This window comes from Electrophorus electricus, chromosome 2 (genome assembly GCF_013358815.1).
Source record: "Electrophorus electricus isolate fEleEle1 chromosome 2, fEleEle1.pri, whole genome shotgun sequence".
In the NCBI taxonomy this organism is placed as follows: Eukaryota; Metazoa; Chordata; class Actinopteri; order Gymnotiformes; family Gymnotidae; genus Electrophorus; species Electrophorus electricus.
In genome coordinates, this window is record NC_049536.1 from 270684 (window position 1) to 297448 (window position 26765).

A 26765-nucleotide genomic window follows, 5' to 3' on the forward strand; every position below is an offset into this window, starting at 1 on the left:
CGTGAGTGCTGCACTCTGGACAGACGCGGCTGGGGTCCCGCCAGGATGCTACCTTGTTTGGGGACTGTGAGGTTTTTAAAATGCATGCATGTTTTTATTTATCAAGGATTTTTTTTTAAATCCAAGCAAGCTGCAGGTTGTCTGAGTGAGTTATACCTTCTCTCCTCTCCTGTGAGCTGCTCAGCCCTCACACATGTTCCCTGAGCGCGTGTGACCTTTGCTACTGTAGAGTGTGTGATAACTGTAAAACCTTTCTTGTGTTAAAGTCTTCTACCAGAGTATATACATGTACTAAATGTCTTGAAGAATAGGGTGTGTGTGTCTATGCCACTGTTGACACTTCCAAATCGAAAGTTTAGCAACCTAAACCCCAGCCTAATAGCTATGGTGCATGTGTTGTAAATGCTGATTTATTACGCTGATTATAATGCTGATTACATCGCTGATTACAAAGCTGATCATAACTGATTATATTTCCATTTGTTAGAGCTGCTTCATGTATAGTCACAGAGCTACAGTATGATACTGATTCAACAAGACACTGCTGCTGTTGACACAATTTACACAATGATTTAAAGTAGATCAGGTATTCTGCACAATGATCCATAATCTATATCTACAGTACTCCCTGAACAATAATAATAAACTGCCCAACATGACATAATAATCTTGAACCGACAGCACCACCGTATCAGTCTTATCAGATTTATTGTTAGATCAGTTGTGATTGAACTAAACCATTTTAGATTGTTATAGGCAGGAGAGCAGCTGAGCATTTAGTGATGTTCTGATTCTACATGAACACCTCCATAATAAATGACCTGCCCGTAGTACACACCACAACATAGTACACACTGCAACATAATACACACTGAAAGTACATACTGTAGCATAGTACACACAAATGTAATACACACCACTGTAATACAGTATAACAGTACACACCAATGTAATACACACTAACATGTAGTACACACAAATATATTATACATAGTACACACATACATAGTACAAGCATAGTACACACCAATGTACACCATAATGCAGTACATATCGTAGCATAGTACACAGTAATGTAACACTATAACACAGTACACACTGTCACGTAACACACACTGATGTAATACACACTGTAGTAATGCAATGTGGTACACAACAATGTAATAAACACGAATGTAGTACACACAAACCTACAAACCAATGTAATGCACACTGTAACACAGTAAACACAGTGCAACACTGAAACATAGAACACAATGGAAATGTAGTACACATTGTAACACAGTACACGCTAACATAGTACACACTAACGTAGTACAGACAAACGTGGTGTACACGAACGTAGTACCCACCAATCTAATACACACTGTAATGTCGTACCCACCAATGTAATACACACTAACGAACAGACGAACATGGTGTACACGAACATAGTTCCCACCAATGTAACACACACTGTAACGTAGTACCCACCAATGCAATGCACACTGCAACGTAGTACCCACCAATGTAGTACAAACTGTAACATAGTACCCACCAATGTAGTACAAACTGTAACGTTAACATAGGACACACCATAATCAAGTACACACTAACGTAGGACACGCTGTAACATGGGACACTAAAGCAGGACACGCAAATGCAGTACACACTGTAACGTAGGACACACTAATGTAGGACACGCTGTAACATAGGACATTAATGCGGTACATACTGTAAAGTAAGACACTGTATTATTATGGAGGTGTTCATTTAGAATTAGTGGCTACACCTCTCACTGGAGCTCTTCTACTGTTCCAGATATCCAGTTCTTTTAGGGATCAGTGCTGAAATGACAGACCTCTTTTACATCACTTCCTGCGTAAGTAGATTGGGCTGAGCAGTATAAAGTCATGTCATACAGGTGCAAGATTGGTGAGGGGTGGGTGTGTGGGTATGTGTGTGTGTGTGGTTAAAGGAGAGAAATCTTTAAATGCAAAGAGATGCCTGAATATGGAGGCAATTCACAGTAAAACATCCCCCTCCCTTAAGCCATTCTTCATAACAGATTTATGGTTACCCAGTACTACACATTATTTTCTGTCTGAGAGGTAATTCTGTGCCCATTACATTATTGGTAAATCTAGAGGTCATTAAAACCTGTGTGGTCACAGAGATGGTGCTGTGTCCTTCTGCAAAGCCAGACTGAAAGTTGGTGTGTCATTTTGTGTGTGTGTGTGTGTGTGTGTGTGTGTGTGTGTGTGTGTGTGTGTGTGTGTGTGTGTGTGTGTGTGTGTGTGGAGGTCAGTATGTGTGTGGTCAGGTCATTATGTGTCTGGAGTCCAGCAGGTCTGTGTGTGTGGAGTTCTACAGGTCATTGTGTGTGCGCACGTAGGTCAGCAGTGTATGTGTGGTCAGGTCATTGTGTGTATGTGTGGAGGTCAGCAGGGCTGTGTGTGTGTGTGTGACTGACCTTACTCACTCGAGCTGAAAGGGGCAGCATGTTTTCTGGTATCTTAGTCACACTCTTTCCATCTCTCTCTCTCCCTCCCAGTTGGAGCATGCACGGGTAACACAGACAGAGCTGATGCGGGAGAAGTTCACACATGGCAAGGAGATTGCAGAGTTACTGCGCAGACAAGACGAGCTGCAGGAGAGACTGCAAGAGGAGGCAGCAAGCCGGCAACAGCTCACCCAGCAGCTACAGCAGGCCGAAGGTAAGTGTGTGTGGGTCTGTGGTGGGGTGGTATGTGCGTCTGTCTGTGTGTGTGTGTGGATCTCTGTCTGTCTGTGTGTGGGGGAGTATGTGTCTGTCTGTCTGTCTGTGTGTGGGGGTCTCTCTTTGTCTCTGTGTCTGTGGGTCTGTGTCCTGTTAGTTTTTGGGTATTTTGAGCATTTGGCTGCTGGTTAGAGAAGGTCTAGGTGCGTGGCAGTGATGTTAGCAGAGCTACACACATACACGCACGCAGACACTTGTACCATTTGCATACACTTGCTAAATAAACCTCTCACACAGTTTCACCCAGCTAGCCACTATATCCTCTCTCTCTCACACACACACTCACACACACACACACACACACATATTTCATAGCTTATATTTTGTCCATAGGTTCTGTGTTGCTTTAAAGCCATCAATATTAGCGTCAAACACTCTAATCTCTGCTGTTGCCATGGTGTCATGGCTTAGTCATCTGACATGTGCCTGTCCTGGTCATGTGTTTTGAGTTTGGTAAACATTTGCCATAGTTTAATCATCTTTAATAAGTCAAATACAGTTATGGTGTGTATAAACACACGAGACCTGTTGAGGAAAGGAAGAACTTTCTGTAGTGTTTACAGCAGTTGAGTCCATGCAGGCAGGCCGGACTCCCAGAGCCCACATGTGTGTAGCCACAGACGTCCCTGTCACGGCACGGGCTGTGTTCAGGGTTTGAAAACAGGGTGTGTCGAGTAGACACCTGGTTTTAGGTAACAGAAGAACAATAGCTTTGATCGCTAGCACCTTCAGAGCTGAAGTGCTGATCTGGAGTCAGTTTGTTTTTTCAATATCATGGTAGATTTGATCACATAAAGCTGTTCCCAGATCAGATAGACATGTAGATTAAGCAGGTATCAGAGAGCATTTCTTCCCCGAGCAGGGGTAGAACTCTGAGCAGGGGCAGAACATGCCCTGCCCTCTTCATTCAGTTTTGTTTAATGTTTTAGATGATGTTGAAGATGTTTGTAGTTGTTGAACTACTTCTGAGATTCTAGTGAGGGTGGAGTGGATGTACATACCAGCACTCTCTCTTGCTAAACCCTAGCACTACAAGCTTGTATTTTATTATTTGCTAGCAGTAATTAGATAATGTCCTGGTAATTATGGTTATATGGTGCAGAAGGGCATTCAGACATGACGTCTGTAATCACAGACACTCCCTTTATGTGACTGGAGTGTCCTAGTTTGAGTTGTGGTTGTCTCTCAAACCAGTGGTACCATCAGTAAGATCCCTCCCAGTGATGTGTTGAGGTGGGGGGATGTTTGAGGCTGACATACCCCCTTAAGCACATGTCAAGTTGGAAGTGGATTGTCGCGTGTTTGGACTGGCTCGCGTTCCTGTGGGTAGTACACAATCCAAACATCAGTGCTCCAGTGGAAAGGACACTGTTGGTTTAAGTCACTCCTGAAACAGAAGGAGGACTGGAAGGAATCAATAGTAATGACTTTAGATGTTAGACTGCCGTGCTGCTCAGCTGGAGATGTGTGGGTGGAGGTATGAGGGGTGGGTGGAGTTATTTTGGGTTGGTGGAAGTGAGTGTGTGGTTTTGTTTGGTTGGGGTGGGTGTGTGCCTTTTGTTTATGGGGTGTGCATGGAGACTCTCCTTTGTCTACTAATGATCAGCTTCTGTGTCTGTGTTCTGAAATGTTTGTCTCGTCAAATGTCCTAGTTGCAGGAATTCACTTTCGTCTTTGTGAGCTAACGACTTCCCTGGTTTAACAAGATAATATCCCACAGTTGCATCTCTATACAGTTGACTAGTTACTCTTTATCTGTTAATCTGTATGGATTTGTCATCTATCTGCTCCTGTTTGACTGGACTGTTTCAGGCTTGATTCACAGCTTGGTTCACAGCTTGATTCAGACTGTCTCTGATTGGTTTGTTAGGTTTGATTGATGGCTACTCAGGTGAGAGGCAGGCCCTGGAGGAACAGGTACGTGAGAGGGCCCAGCTGCAGCTACAGATGGAGCAAGAGCTACAGGTGACCAGCAGCCGCCTGCGTAAACTCGAACAGGAGCGCCAGAACTTGTACAACCAGCAGGAGTTGTTGTCACGACAACAGGATGCCATGAGGGACAGGGCTGGATCTCGAGAACTGTGTATGTTGCACACACTGTTACAGTATATGGACATCACACTACAGTCTGTTACAGTATATGGATACTACACTACAGTCTTTTTACTGTATATGGACATCACACCACAGTCTTTTACTGTATATGGACACTACAGTCTGTTATATATAGAATAAGGACCTCACACTACAGTCTGTTACAGAATATGGACCTCACGCTACAGACTGTTACAGAACATTACCCTACTGTTAGACATACCCCACACGGTTACAGTAAGTTACTAGTCCACATTTGTGCTCCAATTATAGTCCATTATAGTCACTAAATGTTATGTGTGGCTAAAAACTTTACATTCAGAGAACTGCACATGTTGGGATGTTGTAAAACAATGTCTATACTGTTAGTCATACTGGTTTATTTCAGGAAGGTGTCATAGAATGAGTTGAATACCGGAATACGATTCAGACCAGTGATTCGTCCCCGGTTGGTTGTAGATGATGTAATGAGTGGTGACAGTCTTGCCAACCAACCCGAGATCTCCAAATATACAAATGTGTCACCCTGAGCATGCATGATGCAACTCTTTCAACAGCAGACTATTTTCACCATAACCCACCTAAGTCTACTTCACAGAGAACATGTGCAAGATTTATCTCCACCCCCTCTCTGCTACTCTCCGCCCCTCTGTTCTAGCCCCTCCCCTAGAGCAGTATTATTGTTCTGATTAATGCCTCTATGCTCTTTGACACTCTCTCTCTCTCTCTCTCTCTCTCTCTCTCTCTCTCTAGGCCTAGTTGAGGCTGCAGGTGACCTAGCACCTGAGGCAGGTGTGTGTGTGTATGTGTGTCCACCACAAGCATGGCCACTGTTGTCCATCACTGCCTTTCTGAAATGATTGACACCTACACTAATCAATGATAATCTTCAAGCAAACGACTGTGTCTTAATGCTGGCTTGCTATTGGCCCTTACTGATGACCTAAAGTGCATCATCTTAGATCAGAATTATGCAGATGAAATCAAAAGTCGTGCTCCATGTATTTGCCCTACAAGCTGTTTTGTATTTGTTTTCATTTCATGGTTGTTGGCATGATTTAATTTGTCTTAATATTAGCGTACATTATTTTAATGAATTCCTAATTGGCAACTATCTTGAGGTGTCTGTAAACTCGGGAGGTGTTTTCTTCAGTCGGGAGGTGGCTGCAGAATTAGGACTGTGTCTCCTTAAAGCTGCACACTGGGAGGGTGTTTTCTCTCATTTTTGTTTCTTTCTTGTTTTGTCTGTGCTTCATTTGCTTTGGTTTTTCTTTTTTTCCACCTTCAGTCATAATAACCCTGCCCCCCAACCCCCTTCCTTCCACAACCTCTGGGAAATGCACTCTGGATTATTTGAGTCACTTGTCACCATGGTTACCCATGTGGTCCCGTGATGGGCTGAATTGGGAAGTGTTGTTGACTGGTGGAATGCTGAAATGGAGGAGTGTTGCATCAGGCTGCTGTAAAGGGTGGCATGAGTCCCGCCCCCCCGGACTCAAAACAGTCCCCCCCCCCCCTGGACTCAACACAATCCCGCCCCCTTGGACTCAATACAATCCCACCCCCTGGTCTCAACATAATCCCACCCCCTGGACTAACACAGACCCGCCTCTTCCACAGAATCACACTTCAGTCCCCTGGACACACTGCCATCTTGTGTAAACACAAACAGTGTGTCAGAGTTGAACTGAACTCATACTGGATTTATCACAGTAGTGAAATCTATTTACAACCCCCCAAGCAGACACACACACAGACGCGTCCATGGTTTGCTACGTCCTCCCTGTGGTGTATTTCTCAGTTCAAGTCTATTTACTCTGTATTGAAAACCACTCTGTGCCGAGGACACAGTGAACCCTGTTACTGTAGAAGACCCTCTTCCTTTGTCAGAGGTGCAGCAATTGCCCCATAATGCCTCCATTTCAGTCTCCTCCACCTGCTCTTAACTAGCATCCACCCACCTGGACACAGTAATGACAAGCTGCTCTGCATACGTGTGTGTGTGTGTGTGTGTGTGTGTGTGTGTGTGTGTAATGGTCGCAGATCTCCTAGAGCAGACGGAGAAGTTGATGAAAGAGAAGGTTGATGTGGCACGGCAGGCGGAGAAGGAGCATGCTGAGCTCCTTCAACAGGTGAAGCATCTGGAGGTGGAGCTGGAGGAGCAGGTGGGCCGTGTGGCTGAGCTGGAGGACGTCCACCGTGTGGAGACGGCTGACCTCACACAGCAGATCCACGCCCTGGAGAAACAGCTGGACCACAACCGCCGCTTCTTGGATGTGAGTGCAGAGTTCAGGACAGTGACTGGGGCTGCCGATGCGTGGTGGGGCAGATGAGGACCTGAGGACAGTTCTAAACCCCCCTACTCACACCCTGCCTTCTCCTTTGATTACACCTGAAACTTTCTTACGTGCTGCATCTAGAGAGGCCATCAGATGTGACGTTTGTGTTCGGAGAGAAATCTCAAGAGCTGTGGTGATATTCTGATAGCCTGACGATTGAACTGTGACCCTTTAGGAGCAGGCTATGGACAGAGAGCACGAGCGAGATGTGTTTCAGCAGGAGATCCAGAAACTTGAACAGCAGCTGAAGAATCTCCCCAAACCCCAGTCCAGCAAAGAGCAACGTCACAGAGAGGTAATTTACACCACACCCCCCCCCCCCCAGTCCAGCAACGTCACAGAGAGGTAATTTACACTACACACCCCACAGAGTCCAGCAATGACACAGACAGGTAATTTACGCTACACACCCCCACAGTACAGCAACATCACAGAGGTAATTTACAGTACACCCCCCACAGTCCAGCAACATCAGAGAGATAATTTACACTACCACCCCCCCCCCCCAGTCCAGCAACTTCACAGAGAGGTAATTTACACTACACACCCCACACAGTCCAGCAATGTCACAGACAGGTAATTTACGCTACACACTCCCACAGTCCAGCAACATCACAGAGGTAATGCCCACAGTCCAGCAACATCAGAGAGGTAATTTACAGTACACCCCCCACACAATCCGTACCCACCCCCCCCCGGCCGCCATAATCCAGATGCATCATAGAGAGGTAATTTACACTACATCCCCCACAAACTAGCAACATCACAGAGAGGTAATTTACAATACACAGCCCCCCATAGTCCAGCAACGTCACCGAGAGGTAATTTACACTACCCCCCCCCCACACACACACACAGCCCAGCAACATCAGAGAGGTAATTTACAGTACACCCCCCACAGTCCAGCAACATCAGAGAGATAATTTACACTACACACCCCACACAAATCAATACCCCCCCCCCCCCCCGCCATAATCCAGATGCATCATAGAGAGGTAATTTACACTACACCCCCCACAGTCCAGCAACATCACAGAAAGGTAATTTACACTACACACCCCCACAGTCCAGCAATGTCACAGAGGTAACGCCCACAGTCCAGCAATGTCACAGAGAGGTAATTTACACTACATCTCCCCCCCCCCCCCCAGTCCTGCAACGTCACAGAGAGGTAATTTACACTACACACCCCCACAGTCCAGCAACGTCACAGAGGTAACGCCCACAGTCCAGCAACGTCACAGAGAGGTAATTTACAGTACACCCCCCACACAATCCGTACCCCCCCCCTCCCCAAACCCCCCCCCGGCCGCCATAATCCAGATGCATCATAGAGAGGTAATTTACACTACATCCCCCACAAACTAGCAACATCACAGAGAGGTAATTTACAATACACAGCCCCCCATAGTCCAGCAACGTCACCGAGAGGTAATTTACACTACCCCCCCCCCCACACACACACACACACACACACACAGCCCAGCAACATCAGAGAGGTAATTTACAGTACACCCCCCACAGTCCAGCAACATCAGAGAGATAGTTTACACTACACACCCCACACAAATCAATAACCCCCCCCCCCCCCCCCGCCATAATCCAGATGCATCATAGAGAGGTAATTTACACTACACCCCCCACAGTCCAGCAACATCACAGAAAGGTAATTTACACTACACACCCCCACAGTCCAGCAACGTCACAGAGGTAACGCCCACAGTCCAGCAATGTCACAGAGAGGTAATTTACACTACATCTGCCCCCCCCCCCCAGTCCTGCAACGTCACAGAGAGGTAATTTACACTACACACCCCACAGAGTCCAGCAATGTCACAGACAGGTAATTTACACTACACACCCCCACAGTCCAGCAACGTCACAGAGGTAACGCCCACAGTCCAGCAATGACAGAGAGGTAATTTACACTACACCCCCCCCACACAGTCCAACAACATCAGAGAGGTAATTTACAGTACCCCCCCCCCCCCCCCAATCCAGCAACGTCACAGAGAGGTAATGCCCACAGTCCAGCAATGTCACAGAGAGGTAATTTACACTACACCCCCCCCCCAGTCCAGCAATGTCACGGAGAGGTAACGCCCACAGTCCAGCAACCTCACAGAGAGGTAATTTACACTACACACCCCCACAGTCCAGCAACGTCATAGAGAGGTAATTTACACTACACACCCCCAGAGTCCAGCAACGTCACAGAGAGGTAATTTACACTACCGACCCACCCCCCCATAATCCAGATGCATCACAGAGATGTAATTTACACTACACCCCCCACAGTCCAGCAACATCAGAGAAGTAACGCCCACAGTCCAGCAACATCACATAGAGGTAATTCACGTTACCTACCCCCATATAATCCAGATGCATCATAGAGAGGTAATTTACACTATACCCTCCACAGTCCAGCAGCATCACAGAGAGGTAATTTACACTACACCTGCCCCGCCCTGCCCCCCCCCATATTGTCCAACATCATCACAGAGGGGTAATTTACACTACACACGCCCCCCGCCCCACAGTCCAGCAACATCACAAAGAGGCAAATTGCGCTACACACCGCCCACAGTCCAGCAAAGTCAGAGGTAATGCCCACAGTCCAGCAACGTCTCAGAGTCCAGAATTGTCACAGAAAGGTCATTTACACTACACACCTCCCACAGTCCAGCAATGTAAACACAGTACAGTGTATATACACAGCATACATGTAAATGCGGTACCGTACGTACACCTTATACATGTGTAGAAATAGGTTTATGTATTAAATGCTCATTAAAAATCTATCTGGGTTAAAACTGTATTGCAGACACTATCCTGCCTTATGAGTAGACTTTTTGTGTGTCTCTGTGTGTGTCTCTGTGTGTGTCTGTGTGTGTGTGTCTGTGTGTGTGTGTCTGTGTGTGTGTGTGTGTGTGTGTGTGTGTGTGTGTGTGTGTGTGTGTGATTATAAACTCGCTGTAATAGTGAGTTCTTTGCTGCATTAGTGTTGAGGTCGTTGCTAGGCAGCCACAGTCCGCAACAGTAGTTCACGTACTAAACCTGGACTGACCTACACACAAACACCTCTCTCTGTCTAACCCTCTCTTGCTCCTCTTTCCTCTTCCTGTCTTGCGTCTCCTTCACTCTTTCTCTCTCATTCTCCCCTTCTGTCTCTGTCCCTTTATTCCTTTTCCTCTTCCCTTTTTCTCATCACCTCCTCCTCCCCCCACACCTTCTCTCCTCTACTCCCTCTCTCCCTCTCTCTCTCTCTCTCTCTCTCTCTCTCTCTCTCTCTGCCCCCCCCCCCCCTTTTAGCTGGAGGAGCTGCGCTCCACTCTGCAGGAGAAGACAGACTGCTGCAGTGAGCTCCTGCTGCGTTCAGAGCGGCTGCAGAGCGATGTGGAGGAGAGGAATGAGGAGATGGAGAGGCTGGAGTGCCGTGTGAGGGAGCTGGAGCAGGCGCTGATCACTAGCACCGACGGCCTGCACAGGGTCCGTGAGTCTGTACCGCCACGCACCGCTCCAGCTTAGCTTTAGCGGCTAGCACCATGGCATGTTTCACTGTGACGCTGCAGAGAGTGTCCGTGTGTGTGAGAGAGAGATAGCAGGATATTGCTAAAGGTATTAACTGCCAAGGTTATCCTGCTGGGATTGTGGATGTGCGTGTGAAGGAGGCACTAAGTGACTGAAACAGACAGAGAGAATACAGATGCATGATTAGCATTTGTGCGCGTGTGTGTGTGTGTGTGTGTGTGTGTGTGTGTGTGTGTGTGTGTGTGTGTGTGTGCTTGCCGAGGGGTGGTGCTTCAATGTCATCCTTTTCCACTGTGCTCTGACACTCCAGTTGTAACTTTGACCTGTTGGTGTTTTTGTGATGTAGAGGTGTGCGTGTATTGAGCTTTGTGTGTGTGTGTGTGTGTGTGTGTGTGGTTCCAGTGCGTGCTAACATTAATGTTCCATATGTTTGCATCCATTCAATTTTCTTAACAAAATCTGAAGTGTGTGTTTGCGTGTTGTTTCGCGTGCGTGTGTGTGTGTGTGCACGTGTGCCTGCGTGTGCAGGTGCAGGAGACTACACAGTATGCCTCTATGGATGGCAGGCCTGATGTCTCACTGGAGGCCCTGCTCCAGACTGAACGAGAAGCCCTGGACAGGAAAGAGAAGGAGGTACTTTCTGTCCCAGTATTAGTTTGAGGCTCATTTTAATACTAAGAGATAAAAGTTCATTTTTATGAGGTCGACTGCTACTTGGTGAGCTGCAGAAACAATGTTCAGCTTCTCATATGTTCATGTTTAGGTCACTCTGTCTCTGCTGTGTCAGCGCTGTAGCTGTCTTTACATAACCGTCTTTATGGAGTGTGTCTGAGGTCTGTCTGTAATGGAGTTTGGGGAGGTAGTTATAACTGACTGATGTTTTTATCATGGTGACCGTGTTTCACGCTTTGGGCAATAATGATGATTAAACTAAATAAGAGTGTGCAGGGAACAGGCTGAGATGCCCGCCAGGAGAAGTCAGATGATTTAGGGAGTTCGTACTACTGGGGGATCTTACTGTATCTGTTAGTGATCTGTGGTAATGGGGTACAAGGCTGTGACTGTAACAGGAATTAATGACCTTCAGTGATGAAGAGATTAACTGGAACAAGGCTGGCTATACATTAACTGTAACTGCTTAGTAATCTTGTGCTAATGAGTAAAAAAAAAATTGTGACTATAACCGTGTTTAGTAGTAATGTGTAATAATTTAATGTTAATCCTGACTGTAACAGTATTTGGTGATGTGCTAAGTGTATAACTAACTCTCAGGGAACTTACTGTAATTTTACATAAATGTAAATGTGTTGGTAACTAACTCTCATGGAACTGACCATAAAACAGCTATAACGGCGCTGACAGTAGCAGTCTAGCATGTAAGCCTGTAACTGTAACGGTGTTCTGATATCTCAGTGTGTTGTCTTCGTGCAGATTGTTAACCTGGAGGAGCAGCTGGAACAGTTCAGAGAGGAACTGCAGAACAAGAGTGAGGAGGTGCAACAGCTGCACATGCAACTGGAGATCCAGAAGAAAGAGATCTACACTCAGCAGCAGGAGTTGGTAGCCCAGAGCAACCTGCAAATGGTGAGGGAACACACTCGTATGCATGCGCGCACACTCAAACACGGGAGCTCCTTACCCCTGCCAGCCTTTAAAACGACAACAGAACACCGATCTAATCTCATATTTCCTCATCTTACATTTAGAATCCTGTCCATACAAACAGTTTTTTTTACCCAGTCAATACTCTAAGAGCGTTATCAGGTAACAGGCTGGTTTAACGTAACACTTGCCATTAATCATGCTAAAGTGGATAATCCATTCTTAGACTTCATGGCTTCTGATATTGTTAACATTTGGTTTGTTGCGTTTCCAAATATATCAGTTATTCAGTTAACCGTTTCTTGCAAGCACCTGTGAAGTTGAGCTGAATTGTGGCTCTGGTGTGGAGTGTGTCAGGAGCCTGTGAGCAGTGTTATAAAGCACAGTCATGTGACAGTATCTAACTCTTGAAGGTGTTGGAAGAGAAGGACAGGGAAATAGCTCTTCTTAATGAGCAGATCGCTAAACCTCAGCCCCGGGACACAAGCCCAGAAAACAAGGTAAGGTTTCACACACACACACACACACACACATGCTGGAGGTCAGCCCGCCGACCTGCCCGCTCCTGTGTGTTTGTGTGTGTGGACTCGTGATGGATTGTGTGTATGTCGGTATTCTTTTAACCTCCGTGGACAGGGTCCCGGCGGTTACCCTCTCTGTGTATTAACCTCTGAGAACGGGCCTGGCGGTTACCCTCTCTGTGTGTTAACCTCTGAGAACTGGCCTGGCGGTTACCCTCTCTGTGTGTTAACCTCTGAGAACGGGCCTGGCGGTTACCCTCTCTGTGTGTTAACCTCTGAGAACGGGCCTGGCGGTTACCCTCTCTGTGTGTTAACCTCTGAGAACGGGCCTGGCGGTTACCCTCTCTGTGTGTTAACCTCTGAGAACGGGCCTGGCGGTTACCCTCTCTGTGTATTAACCTCTGAGAACGGGCCTGGCGGTTACACTCTCTGTGTATTAACCTCTGAGAATGGGCCTGGCGGTTACCCTCTCTGTGTGTTAACCTCTGAGGACAGGGGCCTGGCGGTTACCCTCTCTGTGTGTTAACCTCTCTGAGGACAGGGGCCTGGCGGTTACCCTCTCTGTGTATTAATCTCTGAGAACGGGCCTGGCGGTTACACTCTCTGTGTGTTAGCCTCTCTGAGAACGGGCCTGGCGGTTACCCTCTCTGTGTGTTAGCCTCTCTGAGAACGGGCCTGGCGGTTACCCTCTCTGTGTGTTAACCTCTGCGGACAGGGACCCGGCGGTTACCCTCTCTGTGTGTTAACCTCTGCGGACAGGGACCCAGCGGTTACCCTCTCTGTGTGTTAACCTCTCTGAGGACAGGGGCCTGGAGGTTACCCTCTCTGTTTGATAGCTGCTGTCTTGCTTTGCTGTTCTCAGACCTGTTTTTGCTAAACCCGGTCATAATGTTTTTAGTTCATAGCTTGTTTCACAAATATTCTAAAACATTGTGTGTAGCAAAAAATTACCTGGATTATTTAAAGAGCACTAACGGAAAAATTACTTGGATTATTTAAAGAGCACTAATTGCTTACTTGGTTATCCAAATGGCTTGTGCTCATTAAATATTCTGTCGCATGTTTGTTTGTCATTTTTGTGTCTTGTTTTTTGTTTGTCATTTCTCAGAGAATTGTTTTGTTCTCAACAGGAAGAAAATGAACACTCTGTATGTTATAATTATGATATACTTCATTAATGTAGTGCTTTTTCCAAAGTTTGCAAAGTGCATTTCATAAACAAATAAAATCCAAAAAGAAAGTTAACTAATAAAATCCAGCACTAAGTCTAAGATAACACCCCAATCTTCAGAGAGGTTGCGTGATGGTTGTTGAGTGATCTAATCAGAGCATAGCAGTCACTTTGCTAAAGGAATTCAGGGTTTAGGACCATAAAGACATGAAACATCCAGATGTGTCATCTAGTGGTCAACTGATTAATTGTGCTGATTCCATGCCACTTCCAGATAATTGTCATTGGGTGGTGTGTTTTTCGTGGCAATGTACCCAGATACATTTTTTATTTAAAATAAGTACACAGAATGCAGATCTGCTTAAGCAAAGAAAACAATGCAGATAATAGCAGTGTTTAAATAAATGTTTAAGTTCAGCAGTTTTGTGTTCTTATTAATAAATTGTAAAGCAAAATTGCCATTGATATGAGCATTATATATCTGCTCTGCACTGTAAATTTCGGCATCAGCCATTGACAAACCCATATCGGATGACCACTAGTGCCATCTACACTGTCAGATTGTACGGAGCGTCTGGTGCTGATGTGTAAGCCATGGAAGACTATACAGATTAAATGAAAAAGTGCCCATCACTGGGACTTAGATAACTGCCCAAGACAGATCATGACCATTATAACATGATGTCTTCACCAAAGAGTGTTCATTTTCACTTCGTCTAAAGAGTGTTCTTATAGAAGCATGGAACGTTTTAAGGATAAATTACACCCAGTTCCAGAGGTCGACTGTGTTTATTTAACTAGTAACCTGTATGTATGTATTTATGTTTATTCACCACCATTGACCATGTGTCTGTACATATCAAAGTTTGATATCGCAGCCTTGGTTGGAAACTGCATGCATCGATTCCTGTTACTGGGTGATGGCAGTCATGGATAACTTGGCTTCTGCCCTGACTGTGTGCTCTGGTGTCCCCAGGAGGTGGAGGAACTGGGTGAACTGGTGCGTGAGCTGGAGGCTCAGGTAGAGTACCTGCATGGGGAACAGGAGCGTCTGAAACGCAACAGCGAGGATCAGGTTGAACAGCTCAACTCTGTCATTGAGAAACTCCAGGAGGAGCTCTCCCACATAGAGCACAAACAGTCCACCCAAGACGAGATGGACCAAGATGATGCATGTTGCCATGATGAAGAGGAGTATGATGAACTGAAGCAAAAGATGGATGAGACCACAAAGGAGCTTAAAACACTCAAGGCTGATCATTCCTCACTCCTCTCTAAATATGAGAGTCTGCAGGAGGAAGTGATGGAGAGAGAGGAAGCGAGAGAGAGGGAGGGGGTGAAGGAGAGCGAGAGGTTGCTGGTTGAGCTGGAAGAGGCTCTGAGAGACAGAACCGCAGCACTGGTAGTGGCTCAGGCCCAAGTCCAGGCACTAGAGAAGAGTGCTGCGTCCAGAGTGACTGACCTGAACCAGAGGGTGGAGGAGCTGGAGCAGTGCATTGAAGAGAAGGAGGTGGAATTAAAGGAATGCAGGTGTCAGGTGGAGAAAGCTCGGGTGGATGCAGAAACCCTCCATCTTAAGATCTCTCAGCTGGAGGAGAAACTCAGGGAGAAAGTGTCTGTGGTGATGGGTCAGGCCCAGCTTGAGTCTGTTCCGGTCCAGACCAAAGAGCTCCACTCTGAGACCCTACTAGACAAAGCCAAACTTGTGGGCTCCAGTGCGGAGTTAGAGGTTGAGAACCTCAGGGTGCAGGTGAAGGAGCCCAGTGTAACTCCTCTAAAGAACATGGGCCTCTTGACCAAGAAGCTCCGAGAACTGGAGGAGGGTCTGAGCTCCATGCAGAAAGACCAAGATCTCCAGAAACAGCTGCTGACCAACTCCGAACAGGAAGTGCAGGAATATCAGAAACGACTGGCAATGCTCACCGAGCTGCTCAACCAAATGACACTGAAATCAGCAGAACAAACGGGACATCCTGCACAGGTGCGCATGAGGGACACAACACCTGTCATAACAGATCTTTACACAGCACAGTAGTACAACACTGCACCCAGCACAGTAGTACAATAGTACAACACTCTACCTAGTAGTTACAGTAATACAGACCTTTATATGTTTGTGTTGAGTTTATTAAATATCAGATAAGACACTAATTTCTGCTACATTAATGTCTTGACTAGCGCTTATTGCTAAAAGCATGTAAATTACCTGAATCAGTCAATCTGCTGCAATATATTATATTTAATGTATAATATAATATAATTAAGCTCAGCATACCAAATGGGAATCAAAATCAACTCCTGGGCTTGCCAGTCAGAATGTGCCAGTCAGTGCGTGCTCCTGTCTCAGAGACACTGAGAGGATGTTCTAGTGGCCCGGGTGACTGCAATAATAATGAGCACGCTGGGTGCAGGTCACACAGGACAGAAGCAGACAGATGGAGGGGCTTCTCCAGGAGCTGCAGGAGGTCAAAGGTCAAGCAGCAGCTATGAAAGAGGAGCTGGACTGCTGCAAAGAGCGCAGCCAAAAACTACAGGAAGAGATGCAGGTACACGATATCGCGCTTTACAGAACACTGATTACACTCAGTCTGTGAGGTGTGTGTTGGCTTCAGCAGAGCTCTCTGTGTGTGTGTTGGCTTCAGCAGAGCTCTGTGTGTGTGTGTTGGCTTCAGCAGAGCTCTGTGTGTGTGTGTTGGCTTCAGCAGAGCTCGGTGTGTGTGTGTTGGCTTCAGCAGAGCTCGGTGTGTGTGTGTTGGCTTCAGCAGAGCTCGGTGTGTGTGTGTTGGCTTCAGCAGAGCTCGGTGTGTGTGTGTTGGCTTCAGCAGAGCTCGGTGTGTGTGTGTTGGCTTCAGCAGAGCTCGGTGTGTGTGTGTTGGCTTCAGCAGAGCTCGGTGTGTGTGTGTTGGCTTCAGCAGAGCTCGGTGTGTGTGTGTTGGCTTCAGCAGAGCTCGGTGTTGTGAATATGTTGTGTGTAGGCTTCTGCAGAGCCCTGTATGTGTGTGTTGGCTTCCGCAGAGCTCTATCTGTGTGTGTGTGTGTGTGTGTGTGTGTGTGTGTGTGTGGGCTTCAGCAGTGCTCTGCGTGTGTGTGTGTGTGTGTGTTTCAGCAGTGCTCTGTGTGTAGGGGGGGGGGCTTCAGCAGAGCTCTGTGGGCGTGTGTGTGTGTGTGGGCTTCAGCAGAGCTCTGGGCGTGTGGGCTTCAGCAGAACTCTGTGTGTGTGGGGGGGGGCTTCAGCAGAGCTCTGTGTGTGTGGGGGGTCTTCAGCAGAGCTGCGTGTGGGCTTTAGCAGAGCTCTGTGTGTGGGGGGTCTTCAGCAGAGCTGTGTGTGTGTGGGTTTTAGCAGAGCTCTGTGTGTGTGTGTGCGCGCGTGTGGACTTCAGCAGAGCTGTGTGTGTGTGTTAGCTTCAGTAGAGGTGTTACAGAAATTGTACAAAAAGCTGTAATATACATAATGCTATTGAAGATAAGAGGATAAAATTCTTAAATACATCAGTGAAGCAAGATTTAATACAAAAAGGAAAAATAATAAAAAGACAACAATGCAGATAATGATTAGTGATTTTGATTTAACAGTTAACATTTTAATTAGTGTTATTGATTTAACAGTGGTGAGTGGGATCTGTAACTTGTGTTTTCTGGACACTTTAAGAACTGTGAGCACATGTGCGCGTATTTATAAATGTTTTATGACTTGTACTTTCTACCAGCGCAAAGATGCAATGATAGACAAGTTACAGACCGACGTCCAGAAGGTATGTGAGAAGTCTTCAACCTCACACAGAATCTACACTTTCTCTAAACCTTAAGCGTGGCGAAATCCTGACCTTTTGAGCCTTGACTTTTAGGCCTCCAAACACGGTAGTGAAGTAGACTCCAGTGTGATGTCAGAGCTTCTTAAGGAGCTGCAGGAGGTCAAGGATGAAGCCGTATGTACTCAAGAGGAGCTGGCTGACCTGAGAGAGAAAAGCCAGAGACTGCAGGAACAGATCCAGGTGCATCACTCTATATGTGTATATGTGACTTCACATGACCTCATCCTTGTTACTCCTGTAGAGATTCACTAATCCCATTACATGTTCATATAAATTTCTAAGGAAATGTGTGCAGGTCTAATTTCTGATTTTGTTAGCACACCCCACTACTACAGTCTGGTACTGAGACATGATCTCACTGCTTTACTGACATTACTCCAGGGTTTGTTCAATTACTGCACCGCACACGCTCACTGCACTACACATCGTCACTGCACCACACACTGTCACTGGACCACACATGCTCACTGCACACTACTGCACTCACTGACTGTAACTCGCATACTGTTTGCTGAGGTTTTGACCTTTTAACCTTTAGACATCAGGTGAGGTCGATAGTGCTGAACTTCTTCAGGAGCTGCAGGAGGTCAGAGGTGAAGCAGCAGCTACTAAAGAGGAACTGAACAGCTACATAGAGCGGAGCATCAAACTACAGGAGGAGATACAGGTACACGTTAGGACATTTACAGCCAGTGTAGTCTCATTTACCTTTATAACACTTTACGTGAATTGGCAGAAACTCTTCTCCCAAGGACCTTTCGTGTTTATCGATATGACAGTGTGTGTACTGATATACTACTTTGGAACCCTGTACATAGGTCACATGGAAGCACATCAGAGAACTTGATTTATACATTTACATTTAGTCAGAATGTGCTAGTCCTCTAAAGATTCTGTTTCACTTCACATGTCCATCACCAAAATAGTTAGTTGAAGTATTGAGATTAGATTACGGATTGAGATTAAATAGCATCTGTAAAGCACATCTTATTTCTCATTCCTTTTAGTTAGTAGACGTTGGTCTTTGGCGAGCTGCTACTCTGGTGCACTTGCAGGTTCGAGACGGGTCCATCGCAGAGCTGATGGATGAAATCCAGCAGCTGCGTGCTGCCTCAGCCCAGCCCGGTGAGGGGGCACTGGGGCCGGTGCTGCCCCACTCCCAGTCCAAGAAGAGAGCAGGGAGAGACCACCACAGCAACAGCAAAGGTGGAAGTGTTGCCAAGGACAAACCATCGCTCTCCAGGAAGAACTCATGCACCCAGTCAGAGACTTCGGCCCTCTGTCCCACCTCCTCAGCTAAGGGCTCTGAGGGCGTGTCTTTCATGGATGCGGGGACACAGGTGGAGCTGCAGGAGGAGCTGGAGGAGGTGATTTGCAAGTATATGGAACGAATCGGCCAGATGCAGGAGCTGCATGCAGCTGAAATCATGGACATGGAGAACAGGCACATCTCTGAGAGCGAGAACCTGAAGAGGGACAACCAGCGTCTGGAGCAGGAGTGCAGCGCACTCCGAGCATCTGTCCACAGCCTCCGCCTCTCTGAGGTCAGGAGATACCTGCACACACATCCTCTCACCAGATCTCTGCACACCAAACACAGAGACACCACAGCTGGGTTTGGGTTGGGTGACTCTTTAGTTGCAGGGATAAAAATGTCCCACACAGGACGTTCTAGACCACTTTCACCTCGAGAAACTCTAGATACACCGGCGATAGGGATGAGACGCTGTCCACACATTCATGTTGGTAAACCTGGAACCACAGGAAGTGTGGTGCATGTGTCTGCTGTTGACCTGTGTCTGATCATGGTGTTTCTGTACCTGATTTACTCCACTGTACTAATTCAGTAATCGTTCAGGATGTACCGTTAATTGGTGCTAAATTGAATTTGTGGCCATCACAAAGATCCTTATTCCTGGTTTCTTTAATTCTTCACCATTTTATCTGGTGATCATCTAACTCAGATACCAAGAAGTCCTATGCATTTGTTTAAATAACATTTTTAAATTTTATTAATAAGCACATTGAGAGCATTTCACAAAGGCAAAACCTCCACTAAACTAATGTTTACACCGTTTTAAGAAGCTCTCTAAGGATTTCAAATCCAATAGTTTTTCACTCTCACACCAATCTCCATTCTCACAACGTATTATTTATTTATTAAGCTCCATCTGTGCTAGATCACTTTTATCATCACACAGAGAGGATGTGGTCTACAGTGCATTTCTGACCTTTATACAGATGGCAGGTTTTCTTTGGTCAGAACAAAATTAAATCTCCCTCATTCACACTTTGGTTGATATCTATGTTCAAAACAAACCTTCCGGTTTGTAATCAGAAGCCCATATGAGCGGTTTCTCTACCAGACTGACTCCAGACCTGTATGTGTAGATGTGGGGGGGGTATGTGTAGGTGTAGGGGGGGTATGTGTAGGTATAGGGGGGGGTATGTGTAGATGTGAGGGGGGTTATTTGTAGGTGTGAGGGGGGTTATTTGTAGATGTGTGGGGGGGTTATTTGTAGATGTGTGGGGGGGTTATTTGTAGATGTGTGGGGGGGTTATTTGTAGATGTGTGGGGGGGTATGTGTAGATGTGTGGGGGGTGTATGTGTAGATGTGTGGGGGGGGTATGTGTAGATGTGGGGGGGGGTATGTCTAGGTGTATGTGGGGGGTATGTGTAGGTGAGAGGTCTGTGGCACGTAGCTGTCTTACCTATGCTATGTAGCATTCATCATTCGTTCATTCAGTCATTCAGTCATTCATTCATTCGGTCCTTTAACTACCTACCCGTATGTGTTTATTTGTGTGGTCATGTGTTCTGTATGCTGTGCAGTGTGTGTTCAGCTGAAGTTTGTGTTTTTTCTGCCAGACTGCGAGACTCGAGCATCCCACTGCCTCCCAGTTCAGAGATGGCTACACTAGCGGTGAGCGTTCATTCACACAAAGGGTTTAGTTTGCTCTGTCTCCTAGCAGTAGGGTCTGAATCGCTTCTGTCTCCTAGCAGTAGGGTCTGAATTCACTCAGAACTGCACTGGCCGTTAGTCTGTGCAGCCTATTGTCCATTAAGGGTTAATGACCAGAGAACGGTACAGATGATCTTAGAATTAGCAGAACCAGAACCACCCAGATAAGTCCCAGCTCCTGGATGTAAGCGTAGTCTAATCTGATCTGTGTAGTCCACCACCGTGTCCCTCTGCTGACTAGCGTCACTGTCTAACCCCCCTGTGGTGGCGCGCTGTGTGTCTGACAGACAGCAGCTCAGACTGGAGCCAGAGGACAGGCTTTGAGTTCAGGAGCACACCTGAGGGAGCGCGGCCAGATGACCCTGACCTGCTGCCCGACAGGGTCAAGGTGCACTACGCGCGCGCGCGCGCACACACACACACACACACACACACACACACACACACACACACACACACACACACACACACCCCACTCACTAACACACACCCACCCACCCACTCACTAGCACAAGCGCGCGCACATACACACACACGCTCATTAACACTAACACTAAAACACACACACCAACATACATTCTCACTCACAACACACACTCATAGCTGAGAAATGGCAGATGAGGGTGTAAACATGCCATGTGATCATGTGACCTGTCCTCTGCAGACGCTGCTCAGAGAGGTTCATCAAGAAGGTATGCAGGTGCTCTCTCTGTCTGAGCTGCCTGTCCCTGAGGGGGGACAGTCTGGAGCACAGCTCCCTCTGCAGGCCTGGAGAAAAGAGAGGGAAGCCCTGCTAGACACAGTGGAGTCCCTCAAAGAGCTGCTCACCCAGCTGCAGACCTGTCACCACACCCAGACGCACACACAGGCAAGAGCCTCCGCCCTCTACCGCAAGATGCATAACCCTAACACTACACTTACACCCGCGCACATACTGACAGTGCTCTTACACACACACAGACACACACACACTAACACTACATACACACACTAACACTACACACACACACACACACACTAACACTACACACACACACACACTAACACTACACACACACACACACACCAACACTACACACACACTACACACACACACACACACACACACACACACTGCTCTTACACACACATACACACAAACACTGCTCTTACACACACACACACACACACACACTGACACTGCTATTACATGTGCACACGTACACAAACACAAACTGCTCCTAGACACACACATAAACACTAACACTGCTCTTACACACACACACACACACAGACACTGCTCTTTCTCACACACACACACACAGACACTACTCTTACATACAAATTAATACTACACTTACACACACACTAACACTACTCACACACACTCACACACTGACACTATACTTGCACACACACACACACACTGACACTATACTTGCACGCGCACACACACACACACTGACACTACTCTTAGAAACACACCGAGACTGCTCTTACACACACACTCACACACACTGACACTACTCCTACATGCACACAAACACCGCACACACACACTGACACTACTCACACACATACACACACACACAGAGACTACCCTTACACACACATGCGCACACACACACAGAGACTACCCTTACACACACATGCGCGCACACACAGACACTACACACACACACACGCTGACACTAACACTACACTTGCGCACACACACATACTGACACTACTCACGCACACTCACACATGCACACTGACACTACACACACACACATACTGACACTACACACACACACACACACACACATACTGACACTATACGCGTGCGCGCACACACACACACACACAGACATTACTCTGACACTAGCACTACTCTTACACACACATTAACACTGCTCTTACACACACATTGACACTACACTCATACACTAACACTACTCTTACACACACACTACTCTTACACCCCCACACACTAACATTTCTCTTACACACATTGACACTACTTACACTCACAGACACAGACATTACACTTGCGCGCACACACACTGACCGTACTCTTATACACACACAGACACTAACACTACACTTACACACACACTACACTTACACAAACTAGCACTACACTTACACGCGCACACACTGACACTACTCTTGCGCGCGCGCACACACTGACACTACTCTTGCGCGCGCGCGCACACACTGATACTACTTTTGCGCGCACACACTGACACTACTCTTGCACACGCGCACACACTGACACTACTCTTACACAAACACACACTACACCACTTACACATCCTCACACTATTACACATACACACACACTACACTACAGTTACACACTGACTACTCTTATACACACACTGACACTACTCTTACACACAGTACAGTTAACTTAAACACACTACACTGATCTTATGTGTCTGTGTGCATACGTGTGTACAGGCTGCCGCTGACTGGCGTGCTGAGCTGCTCTGTGCAGTGCAGCAGGTGTTTATGAGAGAGCGAAACGTGTTCAAGACGGCACTGATCTCACATGTGGATCTACTGGACAACAGTGACGCAGTCACCCACCTTAACCAGCTACAGAGGCTGCTTAACGATCAGGTTCACAAACACACACACACACACACACACACACACACACACACACACACAGAGTCCATGTTCAGAACCGTGCGTGTCTGGCTGTGTGTAGGATTTCCGCCAGCAGGAGGCGCTGTCTTCCCTTCACACTGCTGAGCGGAGCAGTCTGCTAGCAGAGATCTCACAGCTACAAGCCCAGCTCCAACACTGGCAGCAGGACACTGAACTCAACTTGCGGCAGCACCACCCAGTGGCCACTACCGGTATGACACCCACACTCAGCCAAAGTCTTTGTAGCAGTTTGACATGAAAAACAGAAATACTTGGGTTATTTGTTACATAATAAACTCATCAGTGCTTGAAGTCCCCCTGATGCAATATGGTCTTTAGAGGTGGAAATACTGCTAAACCTGCTGCAGTGTCTGTTTTACTGGGGCTGGCTGCTAGGCCTCAGAGGCCTGATATGGTTTCACATGGAATTCTTATTTGCATGCTGTGAACTATCTCTTTATTTTAAACCTCAGTGACACGTGCATGATAACACTGACATGTCCTTCGTTAGCTGCTCATTAACTCTCCGACTTTCTTACTGATCGGCTTTGTCATTTTCACTACGGATTACAGGCAAACTCCAGAATGTTGCATAACAGTGTAACACTGTTTTGATTCTGAACTGACTTGGACAGGAAGCTCCTTCAACATCTGTCCTTCTGCTGACAGGCCTGTGTAAGACGTGGTCCTCAGCAGGACAAGAGGCAGAGCAGTTAGGGACAGGGAGAGACATGGATGTCCCTGTGTCTGAGTCCGACTCCGGCAGGTCTCCAGAACTGGAGCTGAAGATTGAACTGGCTCAGACCAAACTAGAACTGGAGATGTCACTCAAGACCCAGCAGAAACACCTGAAGGAGGTTGATGCGCTCAGGTGAGACACACACACACACACACACACACACACACACACACACACACATCCATGTGCACATGCATACACACACACACTCATGCACGCACAAATTCTACTTACCTTACTTTAAGTGTTCACTAAAGACCAACTGCTTGTGGATCGTTTCTTATCTCTGTCTGTGCACGTCTCTGTGTGTGTGTGTGTGTGTGTGTCTGTGTGTGTGTGTACATGGAACTGTTCGTAAACATTTGTCTGTATGTAGGTGTGTGCCGTGTGAGTGTGTGTAAACTCATGTCCGATATTGAGTGTGTGTAGGCAGGTAGAGCAGGTTGGCATCACCAGAGTCTTGGTTTGAGTTCCCCAGACGTGGACCAGCTGTCATGTAACTGTGTGGATGTTCTGTGCCAGGCGTGAGGTGTCTGCCAAGGCATTTGAGCTGGACTCACTGAGCAACCAGCTGCAGGAGGAGCAGAGGCGAGTCCGAGAGCTGCAGTGGACAGTGGAGCGGGAGGCCAGCCGAGCCGAGAGGCGACAGGAAGGAAAGAGAGAGGAGGTCGAGGTGAGACACCACCACCCTGATGAACACACTTACACTGCATGCCACATTTACTTCTAGACAAAAGGTGTGACCCCCATGCTGTCTGTCTCTAGGACCTGAGACTGGCTCTGGAGGAGCAGCAAGATTTTGTGGCAGAGCTGTCTGCCTCTCTGGAGAAGGAGAGAGAGGTCTTGGCTCAGCTCACAGAGGAGAGGGATGAGCTGCAGGTAGATAGCGTCAGATCTCGGACACAAGCTCGATCTGATCTGAGTTGGGCCTGAGCTAGGTCTGGTCTGGTCTGACCTGAGATCTGCATGATCTCTTGTGTGGTTGTGGTCTGATCTAAATGTGTGGCTCTGGTCTGATCTGCGTGGGCTTGTGTCATAGGTGACGTCAGAGGCTCAGCAGGCCCAGATCAGGGAGGTGAGCTCTGCTCTACAGAGAGAGAAGGAGCTCAGCACTCAGCTGCTCAGCCAGCTCCAGCACACACAGCGCCCCCTGCAGGACAGCAGCACACAGGGTGTGGAGCAGGCGGAAGCTAGCTGTGGCCAGGTCAGCACACTTCTGTATGAGCAGACGAACATTTGGTTACCAAGCTCAACTAGTAACCAGAACGTTGCCAGTTCAAGTCCCACCTCTGCCAGGTCCCCACTGTTAAGCCCCTGAACAAGACCCTTGACCCTCAATTACTAGTTGTGTTCAGTCATAATTGTAAGTCACTTTGCATAAAAGCATCAGATAAATGCTGTAAATGGAAATGTAAGTGAGTGTGAGAGCTGGAATATTGTCAGACTGTGCTGATGGGTTTCAGGTTCAGGGCTTGGGGTTTAGTGACTCCAGGTACATTAGTTGAACCTATAAGGCTGTTTCTAATTAGTTTGGAGCTTGGAGACCTTTAAGTGTACTGACCTCTGACCTGTAACCTTCAGCATAGACTTTTTCCTCAAACTTGGATCATTATCTCAGTCCGTCAGTGTCGTCTGACACTGATCTGAAGAGGGTTTTTTTTCCTCCCACCATGTATGGTCTGAAGGTGGAGGAGGGGGTTCATTCGGTGGAGGCTCTGCTGCAGACCCTTCAGGGGCAGCTGACGCAGAAGCACTCTGCCCTGGTGGAGCTGATGAAACAGTTGGAGCAGCAGAAGTTGCAGGCGGTGCAGACACAGCGTGCGTGGGAACAGGAGCGGGACGGCCTCTCACGTGTGGCTGCACACGACCGCAGCTCCCTGCAGGAGGCACAAGAGAGTGCCGCCCGGCTGCAGAGACGAGCCGAGGAGCTCCAGGCCCGGCTGGACGGAGAGAGGGAGCGAGGGATGAGGCTGGAGGGAGAGAGAGACCAGCTGCAGCAGAGAGTGTCTGACCTGACTGAGGGAATGGGAGAGGTGGAGCTTAGCAGATACACCGTGAGTCTGGCTTACACAGACTTGAACAAGAATGAGTGTGAAAATGTCATCATATTAAAGTCATGTGGAAAAGGAAACATGCCGTTAGGACTAGAAATCGCATGTGTGTGTGCGTGCGTGTGTGCGCGCGTGCGTGTGTGTGTAGCAGCAGCAGCAGGCAGTTCAATGGGAGATGGGAAGGAAGCCGTCTATCCGGACGCATGACTGGGTCCTACAGCAGGAGGCTGGAGATGCTTACAGTCGGGCTCCCAGTGCCAGGCCTTCCTCTCACACAGGCCACACCCCTGCCACGCCCACAGACACCAAAAATCTGGACAATGTCATCGCTAGACTGCAGCTCATCGCTACCAAGATCAACAGTATGACCAGCGACACCACCCACAGGTTTGGAAAAGATGACATCCCTGAGCAGGAGGGGCTTCACCAACAGGGCTAAGACGGGTTGTAGCTTACACCATCACAGGGAAGGTTACACCTGTTACACCAGGCGGCGGTCACAACTGAGGCCAGTTGTAGTGAAGCATCCGGATCAGTGACGTTTGCTCAGCAACTTGTGGTACTACTA

At 47.4% G+C, this 26765-nt stretch overlaps 1 protein-coding gene across 7 annotated transcripts in view; it reads left to right on the forward strand.

The window, feature by feature from the left end:
* Positions 1-26765, forward strand: part of akap9 (A kinase (PRKA) anchor protein 9) — a 75143-nt gene that overhangs the window by 40229 nt on the left and 8149 nt on the right. For 5 of the 7 annotated variants that reach the window (XM_035535558.1, XM_035535568.1, XM_035535581.1 and 2 more), the window contains 26 exons: positions 2534-2696; positions 4629-4841; positions 5606-5644; positions 6896-7128; positions 7367-7486; positions 10504-10680; positions 11251-11355; positions 12154-12306; positions 12738-12824; positions 14993-15997; positions 16428-16562; positions 17724-17768; positions 17862-18008; positions 18367-18495; positions 18884-19372; positions 20698-20752; positions 21079-21179; positions 21456-21659; positions 23216-23377; positions 23469-23619; positions 24077-24278; positions 24669-24819; positions 24912-25025; positions 25186-25350; positions 25832-26200; positions 26346-26584. In XM_035535558.1, coding sequence (XP_035391451.1) covers positions 2534-2696; positions 4629-4841; positions 5606-5644; positions 6896-7128; positions 7367-7486; positions 10504-10680; positions 11251-11355; positions 12154-12306; positions 12738-12824; positions 14993-15997; positions 16428-16562; positions 17724-17768; positions 17862-18008; positions 18367-18495; positions 18884-19372; positions 20698-20752; positions 21079-21179; positions 21456-21659; positions 23216-23377; positions 23469-23619; positions 24077-24278; positions 24669-24819; positions 24912-25025; positions 25186-25350; positions 25832-26200; positions 26346-26584 — 5153 coding nt within the window. The remainder of the gene's footprint in view (positions 1-2533; positions 2697-4628; positions 4842-5605; positions 5645-6895; positions 7129-7366; positions 7487-10503; positions 10681-11250; positions 11356-12153; positions 12307-12737; positions 12825-14992; positions 15998-16427; positions 16563-17723; positions 17769-17861; positions 18009-18366; positions 18496-18883; positions 19373-20697; positions 20753-21078; positions 21180-21455; positions 21660-23215; positions 23378-23468; positions 23620-24076; positions 24279-24668; positions 24820-24911; positions 25026-25185; positions 25351-25831; positions 26201-26345; positions 26585-26765) is intronic. The other 2 variants (XM_035535559.1, XM_035535573.1) reach the window with 2 other exon arrangements.